Source organism: Hemiscyllium ocellatum, chromosome 20 (assembly GCF_020745735.1).
Source record: "Hemiscyllium ocellatum isolate sHemOce1 chromosome 20, sHemOce1.pat.X.cur, whole genome shotgun sequence".
Classification (NCBI taxonomy): domain Eukaryota; kingdom Metazoa; phylum Chordata; class Chondrichthyes; order Orectolobiformes; family Hemiscylliidae; genus Hemiscyllium; species Hemiscyllium ocellatum.
Window position 1 is genome coordinate 59,536,642 of NC_083420.1, and position 26,224 is coordinate 59,562,865.

A 26,224-nucleotide genomic window follows, 5' to 3' on the forward strand; every position below is an offset into this window, starting at 1 on the left:
GGCCAGTGTATTCTCTGAAATGGAAACAGAGTTGTGGAGGAAGACACAGGAGTCAGAAATAGACCAGGTAAAAGTGAGGGCAGGGTGAAAATTGGAGGGGAAGTCGATGAAAGTTTCCAATTCTGGATGAGAGGGGGAAGCGGCACCATGATATCATTGATATACAGAAGAAAACGTTGTGGTGGGGGTCGGAATAGTATTGGGGCAGGGGCCCTGTGCCAACCAGGACTCCATTTCCCAGAGGGCAGCGCGCTGGCGCGCATGCGTTAACTTGCTCCCACCCCCCCACCCCCAAACTCCCTCTTCTTCCCCCCCTCCCCCTCAAGGGCAGCACATTCTCGGTGCGGGGAGGCGGCAGGTACGGAGAGGTCGAAACGACAACCCAAAGCCAAAAGTGGCCGCACTTTGGAGATCCGCTGCGACTCACGAACGATTTAAACGTGGAGTGCTGCGGAGGCTTTGCCAATTTGGATTACGGCAAGGTATCGCCCGTTGTTTGCCCCCCACCTCGCAGCCAGAGCCTCAGCGAGCAGGCCGCGTGGTTGCCATGGTTTCTCCTGTCAAACCGTTGGATATGTTCCCCCCCCGCGCTCCCTGGGACGGGGCAGTGGGTGCATTCAATCAGTCCCCCCCCGCCCTCCCCCCACCTCCACTGGGAGTGGGAGATGAAATGGCCGACTTGTCACTGTGTAACATTTTAATTCCACTTCACCACGTCTTACCTTTTCTCTCAAATTCTACTTACCTTCTCATCACTGACCTTTTCAAAAAAAAATCCTCAGTCCTTCACACCCGCGGCACTGTCGAAAAATGCTTCCTGATCTGAGGCAGAATGGTGCTTTCACACCAACAACATCGCATTTTTAAATTAAACATTCTGCAATAGCTTCCCAGCATATTCTGACCATTTGCGTAACTTTTTTACTTTAACAGTGTTTTCTAATTTAGTGAAGGTTCAGAACCTCTTGTAGTATTTGAGAAACTCTTCAAATGATTTGTCAACTTCAACTAACCATAACTGTGTAAAATTATGAGTTAGTTGGGGGGGGAGCTTTGCTTATAATCAGGAAAAGGTGTTTTTGAAAATCCTTTTACAATAACAATTGCACAATATTCAATCTTCATGAGTTTAATGGAATTTCCGTCTGAAATGCCCCAGCAAGCTGGTCAATTCAACGGCGATTAGAGGCAACAAAAAAAATGCTGGCCTTCTCAGTGATGTCCCATGAAAGAATTTTTTAAAACTTCAGTGTTGTATACCACAGAAAATGACCCTTTAGTCCATCATATTCGTGATAATCAAAACAGCCACCTAATCCTAGCTAACTAATTCAATTTTCCAGTTTTGCATGTGTACATTTAAATACTATTTAAATGTTATGGGGCTTTCTGCCTGTACCAGCCTTACAGGCAGTGAGTTCCAGATTTCCGCCATCTTCTGAATGAAAAGGTTTTTCCTTATATCTCCTTTAAACCTTGTGTTCCTTACCTTAAGTCTAGCCCCTGACTTTTGATCCATCCACCAAAGGGAAAGGTATCTTCCTTTCTTTTTTTACACCATGCCTCTCATAAGTTTATACATTTCAATCGTGTCCCCTCTTAATTTCCTCTACTGTAAGGAAAATGACCCCAGTCTCTCCTCTCTCTCTTCAAAACTGAAACTCTCCAGCCCAGGTAACATCCTGGTAAATCTCTATATCCTCTCCGGTGCTATTGTTTCCGTCCTATAATGTGGATTCCACAGCTGCACAAAATAGGAGAAAGTGAGGACTGCAGATGCTGGAGATCAGAATAGAGAGTGTGTTGCTGGAAAAGCACAGCAGGTGAGGCAGCATCTGAGGAGCAGGAGAATTGATGTTTTAGGCATAAGCTGTTTCCTGATGAAGGGCTTATGTCCGAACCGTCGATTCTCCTGTTCCTCGGATGCTGCCTGACCTGCTGTGCTTTTCCAGCAACACACTCTCAACTGCACAAAATAGTTTAGTTGTGGCCCAGATAATGTTTCCTACATAAAAAGGTACTTCTGTGTATATACATAGATGAATACAATTTGATTCTGTACAGTAGCATGTGAGGAACAAAGAAACATTGGCATTTGACTCTATCCAACAAAACAACCTAAGGCATTTTTTTCTTGTGCATGCTTATATTTACATACATTTGAGTCACTGGGAAGGTCTGAGAATGGAATGGAGTCCCACTTAACTTCAGCAGATTGACCTCAGACTGTGGTCTTTACCCACTGTACCTTGGTGGCAGCTGTCCCTCAGCTTGCAGTCCTCAACCTTGGAATGTTCCAGCCTGCAACACTCAGTCAAGGTCAATTACTTGTTCTGGAAGACTAACAAGTTTGGGCAGACCAAAAGTCACTGAATTGATGGCACTCCAGGCTCAGTCGATATTTGTTTTTGTGTGCGTCCTGGGGAACATGCCAGAGAGCTGCATCACTGAGATGTTCAGGGCGACCCTTGACAAAAACCACTGCATTTCTCTCCTGATTTCCTTTGCAAAGGCACACTTCAGAAGGAGATATGTGCTAGTCTCTAAACCACCCCCCACAGCCACTTTGAGGGTAGACTGGACAGACGAGAAGGATATCCTAGGTAGTGCACTTCTCATCACGAGCCAAACAGATGTCTTGGTACTTGTTGGAAAGTTCTCGTGATGATGCATGCTACCAAATGACTTTGACAGTCTGCTGAGGGACTACAGGACAGGATCCACTCTCTCATTTTTCAGCAGGATCTCGATGCTACGTGTTGACTACATCCTGATGGACTTTGGTCAAAGCTGTTTTTTTTCTTTGCAAATTTTTCCACAAGGGATATTTGGTATGGAATGATCCAACTACTAGGAATGTTCCATGGCAACAAGATCATTCCCATCCTTAGCAGCACCAGGCACAGGTAGAACCTCAGTACAGAGTGATGTTTCGTGTTTGTGTACCAAGGATCAGTGCATAGCTTGATGCAGCCACTCACGAAGGTGGCCGTCAAAGTGAGGGTGGCATTGGGTAAGTTCTGCCCCACCTTATCCAGAGTTTTTGCGGGCACGGTCCATTTTAGATGTCCAAATGAAGTGGAAGATGGCTCATGTGACTACAACTGCAGGTTCAGAAAAGGGCCACACCTGCAGCACGTACAAAAACAGAGTACCTCACAATGATGAGCAACTTTTTAGCTACAATGGAGAGGAAACAGTGCTCCCAAAAGCTCAGTTTCTGCCTCACTTTGGTGATATACTCCTCCCAAGACTTTGTGCATGCACTGGCCCCTCCAAGCCATATTCCAGCACTGATGGTGAAGGGGCTAAAGAATTGGTTTACCCAGTTCCCAAAGAATATATCTTCGAGGAGAAAGTGAGGTCTACAGATGCTGGAGATCAGAGCTGAAAATGTGTTGCTGGAAAAGCGCAGCAGGTCAGGCAGCATTCAAGGAGCAGGAGATTTGACATTTCGGCTTATGCCCGAAACGTCGAATCTCCTTCTCCTTGGATGCTGTCTGACCTGCTGCGCTTTTCCAGCAACACATTTTCAGCCCAAAGAATATAGCCTCACTCTTGCCTTGATTTACCTTGACTCTCAAGGCCAGTTCAAACTGGTCGCAGATACTCATGAGTCTGTGCACTGACAGCATATCTGAGCAGGAAACAGTGGTGTCATCCATGTATGGGGAAGCTTTGACTTGTAGGCCTCTACTGCCTGGAATAGTCACTTATCAGGCTCGCATGCGTCCCGATGGACTGAGCAAAACACTTTATGCAACACATAAACAAGGATCTGAATCCGGATCTGATCGGGAAGCTTTCTAATTCCCAGCCATTGATTGTGACTGCACTAACGATGTTGGTGGGAAGTATATCATGTGCCTCCTTAACCATGTTATCCACCTGTACTGACACTTCAAAGGACTTTGACCATGCTTCCCGAAGTCTAACCTTTCATCATGTATTCTCTTGCTTTGTTTGTCCTTTATAAGTTAAGATGATAAAATCATTATAAAAAGCAAACTTTGCTCCTTTATCATTGTTTATCTTTTTCTGAACTTTTGTAAATCACTTTGTAATTGCATTTAAACTATTAACACTGCAGGCAACAGTGGTGATATTGACAGTCCTAGCTTTATACCTCGATAAGCATTTTAATTTGTGTTTTTAAAATTAACTACATTTAAGCACATTTCACATTCAACACTCAAGCCTGGTTATTTCCTTCAAATGTTTAGGTGCTGGTTTATCTTCTAAGAAAAAATTAGCTATATTTCGGTTAAGTAATTCTTCTTGTGTTATTATGCTATTGTTTAAAACCCATATCAATTCAGCCTTTCTGTGTATTGTAGCATATTTACAAGTGCAAAGGGCAATCATTTTATACAGATTGTTACAGGATGATTCATCAACAAAGATAGGATGTGCCTCTATTATGATTTTTTTTGGCATTGTACAAATTGTGCTTCTGTACAGATCATGTTCTGGGAACTTCACAATCCTTGATTTGAACGTTACAAGTAGCTCAATCTCCTGTGTGTGTATCTGTAACAAGTTGTCCCTACAGCCTGTCCTATTATCACTTCCGTGTTCAAAACCTTGATTTTCTAAAGAGCAATACTGCAATCATGTCACTAATAACTTGTTTCTAATTTACACAGTTCCTCGCTCCTCCTACACACCTGTCTTTAAATTTTATTCTGTTGTCATGATACCACTGGCTTCAGATTACCTTTTGGTATTTTATGAGTTGCCTTGAAATATGGAATGTAACAGTAAACCAAACATTGGTCTCTTGGTTGACCAAGTGTTTTGATTTCTTTATAAAAATCGTAAACGCTACAGTATTTTCAGTGTTTTTTAAAGGGGAGGCAATAGCCTAGTGGTAATATTGCTGAGCTGTTAATCCAGAGACCCAGGTAATGTTCAGGTGGCCTGCATTTGAATCCTGCCACTGTAAATGGTGGAATTTTAATTCTTTAAGAATCTGATGATAACCATAAACCTATTCTCAATTATCAGAAAAAAAAATCTGCTTCACTAACATCCTTTCGGGAGGAAGCTGCCATCCTTGCCTAATTTGGCCTATGTGTAACTCCAGACCCACAGCAATGTGGTTGACTCTTTACTGTCATTTGGGCAATAAATGCTAACCCAGTTAGTAATGTCTCGGATCCTGTGAATGAATTAAAAAAAAAGCTTGCAACAAATCATACCTTTTTCAGTGCGCAATAGGAAACCACAAAGATACCGTTTGCTTCACAGCCAGTCAATCAGAAAGCAGAATTCTGCTGTAATTTGTTAAATTGAAAGATTCTTTAATTTAACAATAATGGGTTAAAACTGATTTCTGCATTTGCCATCCACTCTGATAAAACTATGATGAAATGTTTTACAGCATGATAAAAATATTTGCAAGTTATTTTGAAGGAAAAATAATTATTGCTGAAAAAGCTCAGCAGTTCTGTGGAGAGAAATCCGAGCTAATGTTTTGGGTCCAATGATCCTTCCTCTGAACTGATAGAGCTAGGAGAAACTTGTTTCTTATGCAGCAAATAGGGTTGGGGAATTACTATTAGCTATCATCAGTTCTGAGGAAGAGTCACTGGATCTTCAACATTAACTCTGATTTCTTTCCATAAATGCTGTCATCCAGCTCAGCTTTTCCAGCAATTTCTGTTTTTGTTCCTGATTTCCAACAACTGCTGTTCTTTCATTTTTATCTAGTACTTGACTCTGAAGGCATCATTCTGAATTATCTCTTGACTATTGTTAAACACTGCAATGACTATTGTTTTCATCAATTGAGAGAGCTAATTGGCAAAGATTCTATTCATTTTCTCACTTATACTGCACTAGCTTTAAGAGCAAAGTCAAGATTAGAGTGGTGCTGGAAAAGCACAGCAGGTCAGGCAGCAACCGAGGAGCAGGAAAATCGACATTTCGGACAAAAGCCCTTCATCAGGAATGAAGGGCTTTTGCTTGAAACGTTGATTTTCCTGCACCTCGGATGATCCCTGACTTGCTGTGCTTTTCCAGCACCACTGTAATCTTGACTGTAATCTTCAGCATGTGCAGTACCCACTGCGCCTAGTTTTAAGAGTAGTTCTAGTGGCCTTCAATATTTTATATTTTACAAAGCTGTTAAAATAAAATTAAATTAAAATGCTACCTTGAAATTAATGGTTGGCAAGCAGGAGGGTGGAAGAACACAGCAATCCAGGCAGCATCGGGAGGTGGAGAAGTCAGTGTTTCAGGTGTAACCCTTCTTCAGGTCGACTTCTCCGCCTCCTGATGCTGCCTGGCTTGCTGGGTTCTCCCAGTCTCCTGTTTGTCTACTTGGATTCCAATATAGTCATAGAGACGTACACCACAGAAACAGATCCTTCAGTCCAACCCGTCCATGCCGACCAGATATCCCAACCCAATCCAGTCCCACCTGCCAGCACCCAGCCTATATCCCTCCAAACTCTTCCTATTCATATACCCATCCAGATGCCTTTTAAATGCAGCAATTGTACCAGCCCCCACCACTTTCTCTGGCAGCTCATTCCATACACACACTATCCTCTGAGTGAAAATGTTGCCCCTTGTATCCCCTTTTCATCTTGCCCCTCTCACCCTAAACCTGTGCCCTCTAGTTCTGTACTCCCATAGCCCCAGGAAAAGACTTTGTCTATTTTATCTTATCCATGCCCTTCATGATTTTATAAACCTCTGTAAGGTCACCCCTCAGTCTCTAATGCTCCAGGGAAAACAGCCCCAGCCTATTCAGTCTCTGCAGGTTTTTTTTGTTTCTAACCTTGAGATTAATAGCAGAATCATGTTTTTATTGTGAATCTGTATTATGGCCTAAATGTGGTAAAGTGGATATAAAATTACTATAATTTGTTTAATACTTTTGAGAATTACAGTTCACATTTCCAAACCGCAACTGTTTTCAGTTAAACTTGATTTGCTTTTCCCCACTGAATTACATACTTATAAATATTGTCAACACTTCTTTTATCATCTGTAACATATGGCTTGAGTTTTTTGATCCACCACTTTTAAAAAAGAAATCCACTTCCAGCTGTCAGAAAAGGATTGACCCGAGAGAATGCAGTTCTCCAAGTGACAGTGGCTCACTCACTTACTAGTTTGCATTTAATTCAACTGCCAAATTGTCTGTGAGAGATATCCCAGAGTGTAGTGCAATGCTGATGTAGTGCCACTGTTAATCTAGAGGCTAATGCTCTTAGAGGTGGGTTCAAATCCCACCACAGCAGCTGGAAAGTTAAGCTTGTCTTGCTGATGGTGACCAGGACAACTGTCACTGGTATAAAAGCCCGTCTGGTTCACTAGTATTCTTTAGGGAAGGAAAGCTGCTATCTTCACCTGGTCTAGACTGCATGTGACTCCAAACCCACAGCAATATGACTGACTCTTAATTGCCTGAAATGGCTTGACAAGTCACTCGGTTTTGAGGGATAGGCTAGATAGTGCTGGCCTTGCCAATGATGCTCATAATCTATGCAAGAAGAGAAAAACAAAATCCAGCCAAATCATTTTTCATCACTTGTGCTTTTCTCAGCTGTCATCAAATGATGATCAAGAGTGAGAACCATTGAATGTCTCCTGTTCCAAAGCCAGTGTGCATTAGCTGAGATCAGCTAACTTGCTTAAGTCAGGAAGTTTTATCTGTGCTCTTTCTGGTCTGTACACCTGAGCTGCTTGTTACAGGATGATGAAGGACTTTTGCCCGAAACGTTGATTTTCCTGCTCTTCGGATGCTGCCTGACCTACTGTGCTTTTCCAGCACCACACTCTCAACTTGAATCTCTAGCATCTGCAGTCCTCACTTTCACCTGCTTGTTACTGTAACCCGCTGAATCACTGAGGACATTCTTATGATTGCACTAAAGTGTAAAATAAAACTAAGTGGCTCAATTGTATGCTATGTGAATTGAGTGTTGATTGCATTTGTCGGAAATAGAAGTTTCTAAAACTTTTCCTTTCAGATCGACATTTCAATAATGGCCGATATTTTCAACTACTTCGATTGGACAGACTTGAAGTTCAATATAGCTATCTTGGCTGTTGCTTTCAACCCATTATTCTGGAATATTGTGAGTACTGAATGTCTAAACTATTCTGCATGACTGCAGTGAGGTTCACTACATTCTCTGATTTATTTCTATGCCATTTGTCAAGAGAGGACTCATTTGAGAAATCCTTGCCTGGGTACTATAATAGGAAAAATGCAAATTGATATTAAAATGTAAAAGAAAAATGCACCTTATGGAAATTCATGATTTGTCTGGTAGGTTCTTTTGTATATCCTTAGCTCAAACGTCACATTCACTAAAAAGCATCCAATATCATAAACCATAAGACGTTAATTTTACTGAATTCTGTAAAAAGCAAGTAATGATCATCCATTTAAGCATGCAATCAATTCCCCAAAATTAATGATTATGATGTGCTTCAAGTGACGTAGTTCCTCGCCATTCCTGTATTTACCTATGAAAATGTAGTTTCTTGTATAAATATCATAAACAGCAACCTTTATAAGGTGGCATGGTTGTTCAGTGGTAACATTGCTGTCTCACAGCATCAAACCTAGGTTCAATTCCTGCCTTTGGTGACTGTCTGTGTGGAGTTTGCACATTCTCCCACTGTTTACGTGGGTTTCCTCTAGGTGCTCCAGTTTTGTCCCAAGTCCAAAGATGTCTGGTTAGGCGGATTGGCCATGCTAAATTGCACATAATGTTCGGGATGTGCAGGGCAGGTGGGTTAGCAATGGGAAATGCAGGATTACAGGAATAACACAGGGAGATGGGTCTAGGTGGGTTGCTCCTCAGGGGGTCGGTGTGGGCTCAATGGGCTGAATGGACTGCTTCCACACTGTTGAGATTTCATGAATATGTATGGCTCGTTCCCAACATGTAAGTCTCTTCAATCACTCTTTCCTCCCGTCCTTATTTGAACAATAGCTTGTATCTGCTGTATTCCCAGTACCTTAAAAACCTAGATTTGATCATTTGGTGATCTCAGAGAGAGTGTAAATTTTCAAGCTACTGCACAAACATTCAAGTGCTCTCCATATTTTTGCTGGAATCTACAGCAACCTTTGCTGCATTTGATTTGTTCCTCCAGCTTCAGTCACATTTCGGGCTGTGAATGCAGTATGAAAGCTCAGACAGCAGACACAAAAAGCACTTTAATACGACTTTAATAAAAATCAGGAGTTTATAATTACATAATCCGAGATGCACAATTTTAAACAGGATCAAAGAAAATATTTAAAATCAAACAATGCATACGGATATTTGGATAACAATGATCTGATTAGGCGTAGATTTGAATCTGGGAGATCATGCTACGAGTAAGTTGACAATGTAGAATTGATGCATTTAGTTTACTTAGATTTTCAGAAGGCTTTTGATAAAGTCCACACAGATGGGAGGTTAGAAAAATTCAATAAAACGGAACAGTAGATAATGTATTAGCATGGGTCAATGATTGTTTCTGTCTGTTAGCCAGACTATAAGAATACATCGGTCATTCTCACATAGGTAGGCTGTGACGAATGGGATACTGCAAGGACAAGTGCTTGTGCCCTGGTTATTTGCACTATATATCAGTGACTTGGAGGTCAGGACCAAATGTAATGTTTCCCAGTTTACGGATAATGGAAAACTGAGTGTAATTGCATGTTGTGAGGAAGATGTAAAACAGTCAGGATGACTTGCACAGTTTCAGTAAATGGGCAATAGACAATAGGCAAGAACATGGTAGATGGACTTTAGGATGGAAGAGTCTCTCGAGATGCCGACACTTACTGAGAATTTAGCTACCTTGAATCTTGCTGCAACAACAAATTCCCATAAGTTGCAGTTGGAATGTCCTCCTTGCTTCACCAACTATATCTAACTTTGTGTTATTAATTGTAATTTTAATTCTAAGGTTTTCGGATGTTGTCTAGTTAAACACATTTTCGCAGTGAGGTACGAGAAGGCTATAGGTTCCTAATTCAAATGTTTCCTAGTTTACAACGCAAAACAAAAAGTTCCACAGTAAACTGCCTCTCTTTAAACCTTTTCTATTCATATACCCATCCAGATGCCTTTTAAATGCTGTGATTGTATCAGCCTCCACCACTACCTCTGGAAGCTCATTCCATACACGTACCACCCTCTGCATGAAAGAGGTACCCCTTAGGTCATTGCAATGCTATCTCATATCCCCTTTTTGCCCTCCAGATTTCCCTGTTATATACACTTCTACTGCCTTTATACTCTTCTAAGGATTCACTCGATCTCTGCTGTCTATAGCTAACAGATGCTTCCTTCTTATTCTTGATCAAAGCATCAGTTTCTTTAGTCATCCGGCATTTCCTATACCTACTAGCCTTGCCTTTCACCTTAGTCCAAGAACTCCTCACCTACGTTCGGGACACCACCCACGCCCTCCACCTCCTCCATGATTTTCGCTTCCCTGGCCCCCAACGCCTTATCTTCACCATGGACATCCAACCCCTATACACCTCCATCCCCCCATTACGAAGGCCTCAAAGCCCTCTGCTTCTTCCTTTCCCGCTGAACCAACCAGTACCCTTTCCCTGACAGTACCCTTACTTCTTCGACTGACTGAACTGGTCCTCACTCTGAACAACTTCTCTTTCCAATCCTCCCACTTTCTCTAGACCAAAGGAGTAGCCATGGGCACCTGTATGGGCCCCAGCTATGCCTGCCTCTTCGTCGGGTATGTGGAACAGTCCATCTTCCGCAGCTACACTGGCACCACCCCACACCTTTTCCTCCGCTACATCGATGACTCTATTGGCGCTACCTCGTGCTCCCACAAGGAGGTTGAACAGTTCATCCACTTTACTAACACCTTCCACCCCGATCTCAAATTTACTTGGACTGTCTCAGACTCCTCCCTCCCCTTCCTAGACCTCTCCATTTCTATCTCGGGCGACCGACTCAACACGGACATTTACTATAAACCGACCGACTCTCACAGCTACCTAGATTACACCTCCTCCCACCCTGCCCCCTATAAAAATGCCATCTCGTATTCCCAATTCCTTCGCCTCCGTCGCATCTGCTCTCAGGAGGACCAATTCCAATACCGAACAACCCAGATGGCCTTCTTCTTCAAAGACCGTAATTTCCCCTCAGATGTGGTTGACGATGCTCTCCACCGCATTTCCTCCACTTCCCACTCGTCCGCCCTTGAGCCCCACCCCTCCAATCGCCACCAGGACAGAACCCCACTGGTCCTCACCTACCACCCCAGCAACCTCCAGATACATCGTATCATCCTTCGTCATTTCCGCCACCTCCAAATAGACCCCACCATCAAGGATATATTTCCCTCCCCTCCCCTAGTGGGCGGCACGGTGGCACAGTGGTTAGCACTGCTGTCTCACAGCGCCTGAGACCCGGGTTCAATTCCCGACTCAGGCAACTGACTGTGTGGAGTTTGCATGTTCTCCCCGTGTCTGTGTGGGTTTCCTCCGGATGCTCCGGTTTCCTCCCACAGTCCAAAGATGTGCGGGTCAGGTGAATTGGCCATGCTAAATTGCCCGTAGTGTTAATGTAGGGGTAAATGTAGGGGTATGGGTGGGTTGCACTTCGGCGGGTCGGTGTGGACTTGTTGGGCCGAAGGGCCTATTTCCACACTGTAAGTAATCTAATCGAATCTATCAGCGTTCCAGAAAGACCACTCCCTCCGCGACTCCCTCGTCAGGTCCACACTCCCACCAACCCAACCTCCACTCCCGGCACCTTCCCCTGCAACCGCAAGAAATGCAAAACTTGCGCGCACACCTCTCCCCTCACTTCCCTCCAAGGCCCCAAGGAATCCTTCCATATCCGTCACAAATTCACCTGCACCTCCACACACATCATTTACTGCATCCACTGCACCCATTGTGGCCTCCTCTACATTGGGGAGACAGGCCGCCTACTTGCGGAACGTTTCAGAGAACGTTTCAGGGACACCCACACCAACCAACCCAACCGCCCCGTGGCTAAACACTTTAACTCCCCCTCCCACTCTGCCAAGGACATAAAGGTCGTTGGCCTCCTCCATCGCCAGACCATGGCAACATGACGCCTGGAGGAAGAGCGCCTCATCTTCCGCCTAGGAACTCTCCAACCACAAGGGAGGAATGCAGATTTCTCCAGCTTCCTCATTTCCTCTCCCCCACCTTATCTCAATCCCAGCCCTCGGACTCAGCACTGCCTTCTTGACCTGCAATCTTCTTCCCGACTTCTCCGCCCCCACCCTCTGTCCAGCCTATCACCCTCACCTTAACCTCCTTCCACCTATCGCATTCCCAACGCCCCTCCCCCAAGTCCCTCATCCCTACTTTTTATCTTAGCCTGCTTGGCATACCTTCCTCATTCCTGAAGAAGGGCTTATGCCTGAAACGTCAATTCTCCTGCTCCTTGGATGCTGCCCGACCTGCTGCGCTTTTCCAGCAACACATTTTTCAGCTTTGATCTCCAGCATCTGCAGTCCTCACTTTCTCCTTGCCTTTCACCCTAACAGGAACATATTGTCTCTGACTCTCATTATCTCATTTTTGTAGGCTTCCTGTTTTCCAGCAGTCCCTTTACCTACAAACATCCCCATCCGATCAACTTTTGAAAGTTATTGTCTTAATTGGCCTTGCTCCAATTTATGATTTGGAGGTGCCAATTTATGATTTGGAGGTAAGTTAAAAATCATACAATGCCAGGTTATAGTCCAACAGGTTTATTGTAAGCACTAGCTTTCGGAGCGCTGCTGAACAGAGCCACCTGATGAAGGAGCTGTGCTCCAAAAGCTAGTGCTTTCAAATAACCTGGTGTTGTGTGATTTTTAACTTCCTCCAATTTACAATCCCAGTGAGATGATCATCCTTCCTTATTTCTCAGTTCCATCTAAATAACTTCCCTGGATGTACTCCCAGGAATGTCCTCCCTAAGTACAGTTATAATATTATCCCTTAACAAGTTTTGAAACAAAATTGTCAGCCTCTCAATGAAGATGGCACCACCAAGTTTCATGAATAGTGTATCAGCAGACTAATCCAAGGGGCACAGGTCTTAGTGCTCAGAAAGCAAAAGTTGCCCTGAAAAATGTTTTCATCACTTCTCCATAGTTGAGCTAACAAAGTTATTTTTGACTGTTCTGTGGCTTGATTGTTGAGGCCTTGGTACATGATAGAGTTGACAGCAAATTCAAAGAACAGTACAGCATAGGAACAATGAACTCCTTCAGCCCTCTAAGCCTGCGCTGACATATTTTTCCCTTCCATACTGAAATTGTATTCACTTGCAGGATCTCTGTTCCTCTAGCCCCTTCCCATTCTTGAATTTGTCCAGGTGCTGCTTCAATGTTGCTATTGTGTCTGCTTTCACCACCTCCTGTAGCAGCGCCTTCCGGGCACTTTCCACACTTTGTGTGGAAAAACTTGTCTCACACATCTCTTTTGAACTCCAACCACCTGGCACCCAAAGCCTTGAACCTGTGTCCACTAGTAATTGACCCCTCCACCCTGAAGAAAAGGCCTCACTTTGTCCATAGATTTCATAATCTTATAAACTTCTATCAGGTTACCCCTCAACCTCCTGTGTGCAATGAAAACAAACCCAGTCTATTCAACCTTTCTTCATAGCTAAAATTCCCATACCACACGACATCCTTGTAAACTTTTTCTGTACCTTCACTAAAGCATCCACATCTTTCAGGTAGTGTGGTGACCAAAACTGTGCGCAATCGTCCTGTATGTAGTTCCTCCCATATACAATACCAGTTTGTCGACTTTTCAAAGAAACCTTCCTCACTCATTCTTGTGTATATGTGCTGAAAGAATTAATTAGAGGATTGCCATAAGTACAATCCATGATAATGATGACATATGGACTTTTGCGTGGAGCAAATGAGGATCTCAGATGAATGAGACATGACATCTGGTCCTCCACAAAGTGACTAATAATTTTGATCATATCAATGTAACTTGTAACTGCTTGCTGGCATGCTATAAACTAGACTAATAGCTAGTTGCCAACATGCTGTGAACTAGACAGTGTTAACTGCAAGAGACTCTTCGAGTTAGACTAGGAAGTGGTTTTCTTTAAACACATTAAAATAAGCAGACCTGGAATATTTTCAGTTAAAGAGGATGGTGGCAGCAACCTATATCATGAACAGCAATTCATTCAGCACAGTGAGATATCATGCTTTGAGTGCAATTTTATTATATAAATTTTTAAAATTAGTATTCTAAATCCTAATAAATTATTGCATTATGACAAGTTATGCACAGAATTATTTCCAGTTTCTAATATGTATGAAAAATACAAGGATTGGAAATGTTGTTATTGATTAGAATCACAAAGCTATTCTGCTAATCCAACCATTAATAGCATTGGATATGATGGATGACCTGGAACTGAAAGCTTGAATGGTGAATCTCGGAAGCAGTGAGCACCAGGTGAAGACCAAAATGGAATTGCCTTCCTAATTTTGGTCTTCACCTAATAACTGTTAAAGATTTGTAGAGACACTTTTGATCCAACTAAGGTTCTCAAAATAAAGTAGTCCCGCCTGCCTGTGCTTGGTCCATATCCCTTTAAACCTTTCCTATTCAAATGTCTTCTAAGTGTACGTGCATCTACCACTTCATCCGACATTTCATTCCACAAAAAAACAACTCTTTGTGTGAAGAAGGTACCCCTCAGGTCTCTCTTACATCTTTATCCTCTTACTTTAAAGATATGCCCCTTAGCTTTGAGCACATCCTAGGGAAAGACCTTTGCTATTGCTCTTATTTATGTCCTATGTGATTTTATAAATCTCTGTAAAGTAATCCCTCAACCTCCCACGCTCCAGTGAAAAGTTCCAGCCTATCCAGCTTCTCCATATAACTCAAATCCTCCAGTCCCAACAACATCCTGGTAAATCCTCTCTGAACTCTCTTTAATTTTATAATACCCTTTCAAAGGAGGGCAACCAGAACTGTACACAGTACTCCAAAAGTGACCTCACCAATGTCCTGTACAGTGCTGAAAAATGTGTTGCTGGAAAAATGCAGCAGGTCAGGCAGTATCCAAGGAGCAGGAGAATTGACGTTTCGGGCATGAGCCCTTCTTCAGGAATTCCTGAAGAAGGGCTCATGCCCGAAACATCGATTCTCCTGCTCCTTGGATGCAGCCTGACCTGCTGCACTGATTCGGGATAGTCAACATGGCTTTGGACATGTGAAATCATGTCTCACAATGAGTTTTTTGAAGAAGTAACAAAGAAAGTTGATGAAGGCAGAGCAGTAGATGTGATCTATATGGACTTCAGTAAGGCGTTCGACAAGGTTCCCCATGGGAGACTGATTGGCAAGGTTAGATCTCATGGAATACAGGGAGAACTAGCCATTTGGATACAGAACTGGCTCAAAGGTAGAAGACGGTGGTGGTGGAGGGTTCTTTTTCAGACTGGAGGCCTGTGAACAGTGGAGTGCCACAAGGATTGGTGCTGGGTCCTCTAATTTTTGTCATTTACATAAATGATTTGGATGCAAGCACAAGAGGTGCAGTTAGTAAGTTTGCAGATGACACCAAAATTGGACAGAGAAGAGGGTTACCTCAGATTACAACAGGATCTGGACCAGATGGGCCAATGGGCTGAGAAGTGGCAGATGGAGTTTAATTCAGATAAATGCGAAGTGCTGCATTTTGGGAAAGCAAATCTTAGCAGGACTTATACATTTAATGGTAAAGTCCTAGGGAATGTTGCTGAACAAAGAGACCTTGGAATGCAGGTTCATAGCTCCTTGAAAGTGGAGTCGCAGGTAGATAGGATAGTGAAGAAGGCATTTGGTATGCTTTCCTTTATTGGTCAGAGTATTGAGTACAGGAGTTGGGAGGTCATGTTGTGACTGTACAGGACATTGGTTAGGTCACTGTTGGAATATTGCGTGCAATTCTGGTCTCCTTCCTATCTGAAAGATGTTGTGAAACTTGAGAGGGTTCAGAAAAGACTTACAAGGATGTTGCCCGGGTTGGAGGATTTGAACTATAAGGAGAGGCTGAACAGGCTGGGGCTGTTTTCCCTGGAATGTCGGAGGCTGAGGGGTGACCTTATAGAGGTTTACAAAATTATGAGGGGCATGGATAGGATAAATAGAAAAGTCTTTTCCCTGGGGTGGGGGAGTCCAGAACTAGAGGGCATAGGTTTAGGGTGAGAGAGGAATGATATAAAAGAGACCTGATGGGCAACCTTTTCACGCAGAGGTGGTACGAGTATGGAGTGAGCTTCCAGAGGAAGTGGTGGCGGCTGGTACAATTGCAACATTTAAGAGGCATTTGAATGGGTATATGAATAGGAAGGGTTTAGAAGGATATGGGCTGGGTGATGGCAGGTGGGACTAGATTGGGTTGGGATATCTGGTTGGCCTGGACAGGTTGGACTGAAGGGTCTGTTCCCATGCTGTACATCTCTATGACTCTATGACAATGGCCATATTGCATGCATGGTCAATACTGTACCACAATTAACTTCAGTCTGCGTATGTGCACTCGGGTCATTGACCTTGCCTTTTGGGGTTATCCCTTGCCACCCATCACCCTGCCAGCAGATGATACGAGGGGATTGGTGGCAAACATTTGAGGAAGCTGTGAGTTGTGCATCACCACAGCTCCCTAGATAGCGAGTGCACACCTTCAAGAATTGTTGTCTGTGGTCACAAATGAGCTGGACTTCAAAGAAGTGAAATCTCTTGTTCAGATCCTGATACCAGTTGTTAACACCACATATGTATAGTACAGAACCCTATGATGGTTCCCATTCCCATGGCTGGGCATGGAATATCTTGTCTGTCTTGATTTTTGGTGAACTGGAGAAACTATATTTCATCCCTATAAATGGCATCACTAGTGAGCTGCAACTGGGAGATGTCACACCTATTTGAAGTTTCAAAGAGGCTGTTGGTGAGGAAATTCAATACCATTATGATCTTTATGCCCATAGGCATAGTAATCTGCACAGCTGCAGATCCACTTCCAGGAAGTAGCAGTTGTAGGAGAAGGCTTCTCTAGTCATATGAAAATGCCTCTGGCCCTGTCATTCACTGATTCAAAGGCAAGTACAATATCTTATGTACACCTTTTCTTGGTTGAATTGGCAATGGTCAATGGTTCCTGATGAACGGCTTTTGCCCGAAACGTCGAATATACTGTTCCTTGGATGCTGCCTGACCTGCTGCGCTTTAACCAGCAACACATTTTCAGCTCTGAATTGTCAATGGTGCCTAAGACCATGGCTCTTCTCTTCATGATTTCCATACAACCCTGTCAAGGTGGGCGCTGCAAGACGTGTCAGAGTGTGGAGGTGGATACTACTATTACCCGTGGGGACACCTCCCACCATGTACGTGGCAGGTACTCATGCAACTCAGCCAACATTGTCTATCTCATACGCTGCAGGCAAGGATGTCCTGAGGCATGGTATATTGGTGAAATTGAGCAGAGGCAATGGAAACAGATGAATGGGCATCTCACAAAAATCAACAGACAGGAGTGTTCCCTCCAAGTTAGAGAACACTTTAGTGGTCCAGGACATTGTACGTCAGAGCCTTCAGGTGATCATCCTCCAAGGTGGACTTAGGGACAGGCAGCAGCGAAAACTGGCCGAGCAGAGGCTGATAGCTAATTTTGGTACCCATAGGGAGAGCCTCAACCACGACCTTGGGTTCATGTAATACTACAATTGACCACCATTGCACTATATATACACACACACACACACCTGCAGAGAGACACACCCACATGCTCCCTCTCACGGACTTAGAACACTTTGCATGCACGCATGCGTGCGCACACACAAACACACACACACACACACATATATATATATATATATATACACACACTCTCTCACACAACCCCCCCTACCCAAACATACACACGCTCTCATGCACCTTCTCACAGACTTAGACCCGTTTACACACACACACTTCTCACAGACACTTAAACCCCACCTCAGACAGACACATACATACTTTTCTGGGGTGAATTTGTACTTGCAGAGTTACATTGTACTTTGCTTAAAAACTGCATGAATCCATATAAGACTCAATTCATTTTTCAGTTTAGAATCAGTCCAAACATTATGGCACAGACAACAGCACACAGGAGGCTAACACCTTCAACACATTATCTGGGCTGACACCATTTGTTAAAGTTAACCTGAGAATGTAACTTCTAAAAAACGTTTTGTGATTTACATATGAAAGAAATGAAACTAAATTTCTAACAGATGAGGGACGTGACAGACAATCAAGGTTTTTTTTTCAATTACATCACACTATAAACTTTTGCTGTAAATTCTGTGTCTTACAATTGTGTACTCCACAACCACCTGATGAGGGAGCAGCGCTGCTAGTGCTAGTGCTTCCAATTAAACCTGTTGGACTATAACCTGGTGTTGTGTGATTTTTAACTCTCCTCTTCATGTACTACTTGCTTGTCCACAGTTGTAGCCCTTTGAGCCTTATTTCTCGGTTTCTGTTGTTGTTCTTTCTCCTTTTTCTCCTCCTCTGTCTCAATCATAGCAAAGCTGAAACCATGCAGCATTAAATGGACCACATATGGAAGTATTGATCTGTGAAGAAATATCAGGAATGCAATTTATGCTTACCATTTGAGATTTTAACATGTTCAATGCAACCTTTTAGCCCTTATCAGGGTGCTTATACGTTGAATGAAAATTTGTTGTACAGCCATCCTGACATAGTGAGGTGCATCTCAACGACCCATAACTTCTTTCTGATCCTGCCATTTGCAAGCTATTTGTGGATGTGAAATTTTCAATACTTTCCACATGGTAATTAACGCACATGATTCTCATTGCCTTGCATTATCTCCTGCTATTCATCTCTACAACCTTGGAATGAATATCTTGTATATTAGTTTCGTGTTTGTTGTCTTTAACTTTCATTTGGTCCTGTGAATGCTGCTGCATAGCTGATTGTAAAATGATCCAACGCCATTGGCTCACCTGTGATTCTTAGGTGCCCTTTTTGTCAAAGTTTAATGATAATAAGAAATGTTTGGGACATGACTGTTGGCAAATTTAAGAGCTTATTCACTTTTATTCTGCAGTCGGTGCTTGTCTGCAATACAAAATCCTTGGATGTTCGTGCAAGAGTGTTTCACAGGCTCTTTTTTGGTTCCCTTAGACATGTGTGTTTGCGATGTGCAGAAAATTGTATAACCAGTTAGGGGGCCCCCCTCCAGTTTGCATTGCACATTCCCTTAAAGACTTTTCCCAGCTCCCCACTGCATCATTGTACTGTAAATGGCCCTGATCTTCTTGCATCCATCGTGTCCTATTTCACCTCCCCATCCCGCTAGGCTTTTATCAGCCCTTTCACCACTCCCCTGCATATTCCTGCCCTTATTTTTGAACCCACTTCAATTCAGATCTTCGTGCCCATCTTACCCTTGCACGACTTCTTATTCAATTCACCTTCTATTTATCCCTTCCCAGCCATATTCCATTTTGATCCTTATTCTAAATATGCAGTTATCAGTCTTTTTTGTCCACCCCTCCGTTGCCCCTGTCACCCCTGTTGTATTACTGTTTCCATTTGTTTTCTAGGATCCTTTCAGTATCCACAAACATACCAAATGAATTCCTTCTCTACTATTCCTTTCTACGCCACCCACCTTTTCTATTCACCTTCCCACTGTTTGGCTAGTTGCCTTATGGATATATCAAATCCCTACTCTCCAAGTGTTTATTACTTCTATGCGCAGGCGTCGTTGACGGTGATGAGCTGGCTCAGGACTAGTAGACTGTCTTGTTATATCTGGACTTTTGTTGGGAAACAAGAGCGAATAGTATAGAATCTTACAGTGTGGAAACAGCACCAACGAGTCCACGCCGAACCTCAGAGGAACAACACACCCAGATCCATCCCTATACTCTTTCCCTTTAACCCTGCATTTCCCATGGCTAACGAACCTAATCTACACATGCCCTGAACACTATGGTAATTTAGCATAGCTAATCCACCTAACCTGTACATCTTTGGACTGTGGGAGGAAACTGCAGCAGCTGGAGGAAACCGCACAGACACGGAAAGAAGTTGCAGACTCCACACAGTCAGTCTCCCAAGGGTGGAATCGAACCTGGGTCCCCGGTGAACTTAGTTTATTTCCCCGTGCTATCTTTTCTCTGAAGATTATCAATTTTCCTCTTTGCATTTGTGTTGCAAGTTGATTGATGTCATCTTAATTGAGAGATATATTAATAGATAAAAACACTCATGGAATCTTGATCTTTGCATAAAGAAGAAATTAGCATTGAACTGTTCCTCTTCCAAAGCAATCCAGTGGTTAATTAGATTTGATACTTCCAAAACAACCTGGCCATAGCATATTCAAATTTGAAAAATCATTCGCTATTTCTGACAGACGCACACGCTTTTTTATTTGTTCACTCATGTATGTATTAACTTCAACTAAAAAGAAAACAAAAACTCCCTTCTGGCCAAGCGAGATCCTTTTTTCCATATTCTTAAATATTCAAATAGTGACATTTTGTGGGGACAGTTAAAAGCTTTTCACTCTATTTAACTGTATCTTTACTGTAAAATATCCATGACACTAAAATCCAAATCATTAATGCAGAAGTATTTTGACACATTCTTGAAAAACATGATGAATAGCTTATATGTGTGTTTATTTCCACAATGATGCATTACTAGTCATTACAATTATAGTATCTAAAATTATGTTGCAGTTATAAAGTATAATAAAGAATACTGTGGCTTAAAGATAACACTCCATGTTTGCTCCACCCACACAGAATCTCATTCATCTGCTGTTCCTATGAGAAAATCATGGACATATTTTCATAATCTTTTCATAGAACAATACAGCACAGAACAGGCCCTTCGGCCCACGATGTTGTGCCAAACATTTGTCCTAGCTTAAGCACCTATCCATGTACCTATCCAATTGCCGCTTAAAGGTCACCAATGATTTTGACTCTGCCACGCCCATAGGCAGCACATTTCATGCCCCCACCACTCTCTGGGTAAAGAACCTACCCCTGACATCCCCCCATACCTTCCACCCTTCACCTTAGATTTATGTCCCCTTGTAACACGCTGTTGTACCCGGGGAAAAAGTCTCTGACTGTCTACTCTATCTATTCCCCTGATCATCTTATAAACCTCTATCAAGTCACCCCTCATCCTTCACTGTTCCAATGAGAAAAGGCCTAGCACTCTCAACTTAACCTCATACGACCTATTCTCCATTCCAGGCAACATCCTGGTAAATCTCCTCTGCACTGTCTCCAAAGCTTCCACATCTTTCCTAAAGTGAGGTGTCCAGAACTGCACACAGTACTCCAAATGTGGCCTTACCAAGGTCCTGTTCAGCTGCAACATCACTTCACGACTCTTGAATTCAATCCCTCTGCTAATGAACGCTAATACACCATAGACCTTCTTACAAGCTCTATCCACCTGAGTGGCAACTTTCAAAGAGCTATGAACATAGACCCCAAGATCTCTCTGCTCCTCCACCTTACTAAGAACCCTACCGTTAACCCTACATTCAGCATTCTTATTTGTCCTTCTAAATTGGACAACCTCACACTTGACAGGGTTGAATTCCATCTGCCACTCCTCAGCCCAGCTCTGCGTCATATCTAAGTCCCTTTGTAACTGACAACAGCCCTTCTCACTATCCACAACTCCACCAATCTTCGTAATGAATTGAAATGAATTGACAGAAAGTTGTTTGGTGTCAGGTCTGCAATTTAAAATATGTGAGTAAAAGAATAAAACCTCCACACGCCACAATTTTAGAACAACAGTCTTCTAGTGCTGTTTAACAGCATTCTACTTAACTTAGTGAGCGGCACGGTGGCACAGTGGTTAGCACTGCTGTCTCACAGCACCTGAGACCTGGGTTCAATTCCCGACTCAGGCGACTGACTGTGTGGAGTTTGCACGTTCTCCCCGTGTCTGTGTGGGTTTCCTCCGGGTGCTCCGGTTTCCTCCCACAGTCCAAAGATGTGCGGGTCAGGTGAATTGGCCATGCTAAATTGCCTGTAGTGTTAGGTAAGGGGTAAATGTAGGGTTATGGGTGGGTTGCGCTTCGGCTGGTCGGTGTGAACTTGTTGGGCCGAAGGGCCTGTTTCCACACTGTAAGTAATCTAATAAAGTAATCTAATTACTTTAATGACTTAAATTCCATTAAGTTAGCAAAATCGTGGCTTCAAAGCTTCTAGAAAAAGTTGTGAAGCGTAAAAATGTTGCTGGTAGACCAGGTAAAATTAGTCTACTGGTGAGTGACAGGCAGTCCCTGATGAGTTTAGTGATCTCAGAAGTCAATCTGTCAGGAGTTGCCAGTCAATTTTATAAACTTGTCTGGTGGCAATTGAAACCGGGCAAGCAGTGATTAACAACGGCGTGAAAAGTGAATAAGAAGAGTATTCCTGTTCAGCAATAATGCAAGTGAAAAATAACTTTCCTTTCCATTGGTCACTAACTAGCTGCAAAAAGCTTAAGAATACTGTGCCACAATCAACTGCAAAGACATTTTGCAAAAGGGGCTTCAAGTACACATCAGGCACAATCAGGTTAATACCTGTTCAGCTGTGTTATGGATACCTGTACGTTTACGAATAGGGTTGCTAGAGTTCTTCTGGCACAGCTGTTTTATTGAACTTCTAAAAAATGTATTCACATGACGTGGACACCACAGACTAAGCCAGCAGTTGTAGCCCTGAAGAATATGATGGTGAGTCCAGTTTAAACACAAAATAGGTGCAATATAATCACATTTCTAAATGATGATGGCCTGACAATATTGTATAGTTAAACTGACAATGCTATTGATACATCTTTCCAGGTAATACTATTTTTTTGCATCATTCTGTCAAAACTCTGTGACCTGATGTGATCTTCATCTAAAAACATAGCATTATACTATTGCCTCTTGGAATATTAATCATTATTCTACAAGTGTGAAGTGATTCATTTGGAAAGTCGAATTTGAATACAGAATATAGGGTTAAAGGCAGGATTTTTTTTGACAGTATGGAAGAACAGAGGAATCTTGGGGTCCATGTCCATAGGTCCCTCAATGTTGCCACCCATGTTGATAGGGTTGTTAAGAAAGCGTATGATGTGTTGGCTTTCATTAGAAGGGGCATTGAGTTTAAGAGCCATGCGGTTATATTGTAGCTGTATAAAACTCTGATTAGACCACACTTGGGATATTGTGTCCAGTTCTAGTTGCCTCATTATAGGAAGGATGTGGAAGCTTTAGAGAGGGTGCAGAGGAGATTTAACAGGTTCCTTCTTGATCTGAAGAGTATGGTCTTATGAAGCGAACTTGAGTGAGCTGGGGCTTTTCACACTGGAGAGAAGAAGGAAGAAAGATGACTTGATAGAGGTGTATAAGTTAATGTGAGGCATAGATCGAGTAGATAGCCAAAGACATTTTCCCAAGACAGGGAAATGTCTATCACAAGGAGGCATAATTTTAAGTTGATTGGAGGAAGGTTTAAGGGAGATGTTAGAGGTAGGTTCTTTACGCAGAGAGTGTTGGGCATGTGGAATGCATTGCCAGTGATGGTATTGAGTCAGATACATTAGGGACACTAAAGTGAATCTTGGATAGGCAGTTGGATGATAGTAGAATAGAGGTTGTGTAGTTAGTTTGATCTTAAGGTCTTAAGGACAAAAGGTCTGCGCATAATCGAGGGCCGCAGGGCCTGCACTGTACTGTTCTATGTCCTGTGTTCTATGAATATTCTGATAATGTCGGCTGCTTCTCAAGACTGCCAAAATATCTGGAGAGGAAATGAGCAGTAAAGATAGAATGAACATTGGAATAGGCAACATGCCCAATTTTATCTCAAGCATTTTTATTGTGTTGTTTTAGTTAAATTATATGCAAAAACATATGAACATTGAGAATTTATTTTAAGCAATTTACATAAAGTACTGCTCGCCATAACTAATTTGTTGATCTTAAAAGTACATGCTGTTTCTCTGGACTATCTTTAATACCAACATGCCTTTCCTCACATTAGGGAATTAAAACTGTTCGTAATATCCCTGCTGTGGCCTGTATCATGCCTAGTACAGTATTAGCAAGGACCTCCCCAATTTTGTATACTCCATTGCATTTGTATTCCCTAGCACCTGCTGAGCTTGTATGCTTAAGGACTCTGATCGCTGATACTTCTGCGCTGTGACTTTGTGCAGACGTTCTCCATTTAAATAATATTCAGTTCCCCTCTTTTTCCTGCCAAAAGTGTAACTTCACATTTTCACACATTCTGTTCCTTCAGCACCCAGTTTTTGCCCACTCTCTTAGCCAGTGTATACCCGTCTGTATACTCTTTGTGTCATCCTCAGCACTTACCTTCCCACCTATTTTTGGCTATAGTGCATTCACCTTTCCCCATCTAGGTCATTAGTGTATATTGTAAATATCGTCCAAAGAAAGTTTCTACTGCACCTTCGCCACCATATTCCCCAGCATCCCTAAGGAAGATATAAAATTATCTTCCTTGGAGAATTCAATATCAGGGTTGGAAAGGACATCCAACACTGCAACACCCTGTTCCACCAAAAAACTTAGTTCAAGATTTTTTGGAACTATCCACAATCAGAGCACTGACACATGATCAACTATGTCATCATTCGATTCCAAGACCTAAAGGATGTCCTCATTCTCAAAGCAATGACTAGTACAAACAACTGCTGGGCAAACACCATGAGAAGTACCTGAAGATGAAGAAATAAATAAGCTCACTGTTAAGCTTATCAAGAGCCAAGTTGACTATTGAACTTCCAACAATGTGTTCACCAAAATCTCCAAGGAATTCATTTTAAAGAGGTAAAGGAAATCTGGAATGAGCTGGATAGCTATCATCCTATACAGTGAGGAAAGCATTGGCTACGAGACAAGGAAACATCAAGATTGATTTGCTGAGTGTGACGGCATCGTCTAAGACCTATCGACAAGAAGAGGAAAGCTCTCTGTGCCTCGCATAGCATTTTCACCAGTGAGGCAAAGAGGAAAACTCATCAAACAGCAAAGGTGGAGTTACAGTGAAGAGCTAGGGAAATCATAAATCAATGTAGTCTGAGAAAGCTAAGGAGCTGCTCCTTCCTGACAAACATGATGTCCATGATTTCTTCAGTAACACAAAATCCCTTGGCCTCAAACCAGTGTGAAGTAAAGCTGGCACTTTTTTGAGAGACATCTGCTTCTGATGGGGAGCATTCTTAACCTGCTGACGAGGACGTGATTGAGGAAATCCCTCAACTCTCCAAAGATTCTCTGAGACACCCACCTTTGTTAGAAGTTGAAGCATCCATTAGACACAGGAAGAAAGGAAAATTTGCAGGAATAGATGGAATTTCAGCAGAGATTTTCAAACTTGGAGGACCAGAGCTTACCCATCATCTCAATGAACTATTACCCATAATCTCCATGAAATCTGGGACAAGGAATAAGTCTCTGGCCACTTGGGCAGCATCCAAAGAGCTGGAGAATCAACATTTCAGGCTTAAACCCTTCATCAGGAATTCCTGATGGATGCTGCCTGACCAGCTGTGCTTTTCCAGCACCACATTCTTCGACTCTGATCTCCAGCATCTGCAGTCCTCACTTTCTCCAAGGAATAAGTGCCAATCTTAGGGATACTGCCATTGCCACCATCATAAAGATTGGAGATAAAGTGAACTGTGGGAACTACTGAGGAATCTCCTAATTCTTTCTTGTTGTTAAGATGATTACCATCTCCCAGTCCTGAGGAAATCCTTCCTGAAAACCAGTGTGGCTTCCAACTAAACTATGGAAATATGGACATAATACTCTCAGCAACTTCAAAAGAAAAGCCAGAAACATTTGGATGAGCAGAGGGATTTTGGATGAGCAGAGGGATCTTTGTGTCTATGTACACAGATCTCTGAAAGTTGCCACCCAGGTAAATAGTGCTGTGAGGAAGGCATATGGTGTACTGGGCTTTATTGGCAGAGGAATTGAGTTCCGGAGTCCTGAGGTCATGTTGCAGTTGTATAAGACTCTGGTGAGGCCTCATCTGGAGTATTGTGTGCAGTTTTGGTCGCCATACTATAGGAAGGATGTGGAAGCTTTAGAACGAGTGCAGAGGAGGTTTACCAGGATGTTGCCTGGAATGGTAGGAAGATCGTATGAGGAAA

At 42.8% G+C, this 26,224-nt stretch overlaps 1 protein-coding gene across 1 annotated transcript in view; it reads left to right on the top strand.

The window, feature by feature from the left end:
- The first annotated feature begins 325 nt into the window (after positions 1-325).
- Positions 326-26,224, top strand: part of pemt (phosphatidylethanolamine N-methyltransferase) — a 173,418-nt gene continuing 147,519 nt past the window's right edge. Inside the window, exons 1-2 of the mRNA XM_060840915.1 lie at positions 326-482; positions 7,986-8,093. Of these exons, the coding sequence (XP_060696898.1) occupies positions 8,001-8,093 (93 nt within the window). The 5' untranslated portion in view covers positions 326-482; positions 7,986-8,000. The remainder of the gene's footprint in view (positions 483-7,985; positions 8,094-26,224) is intronic.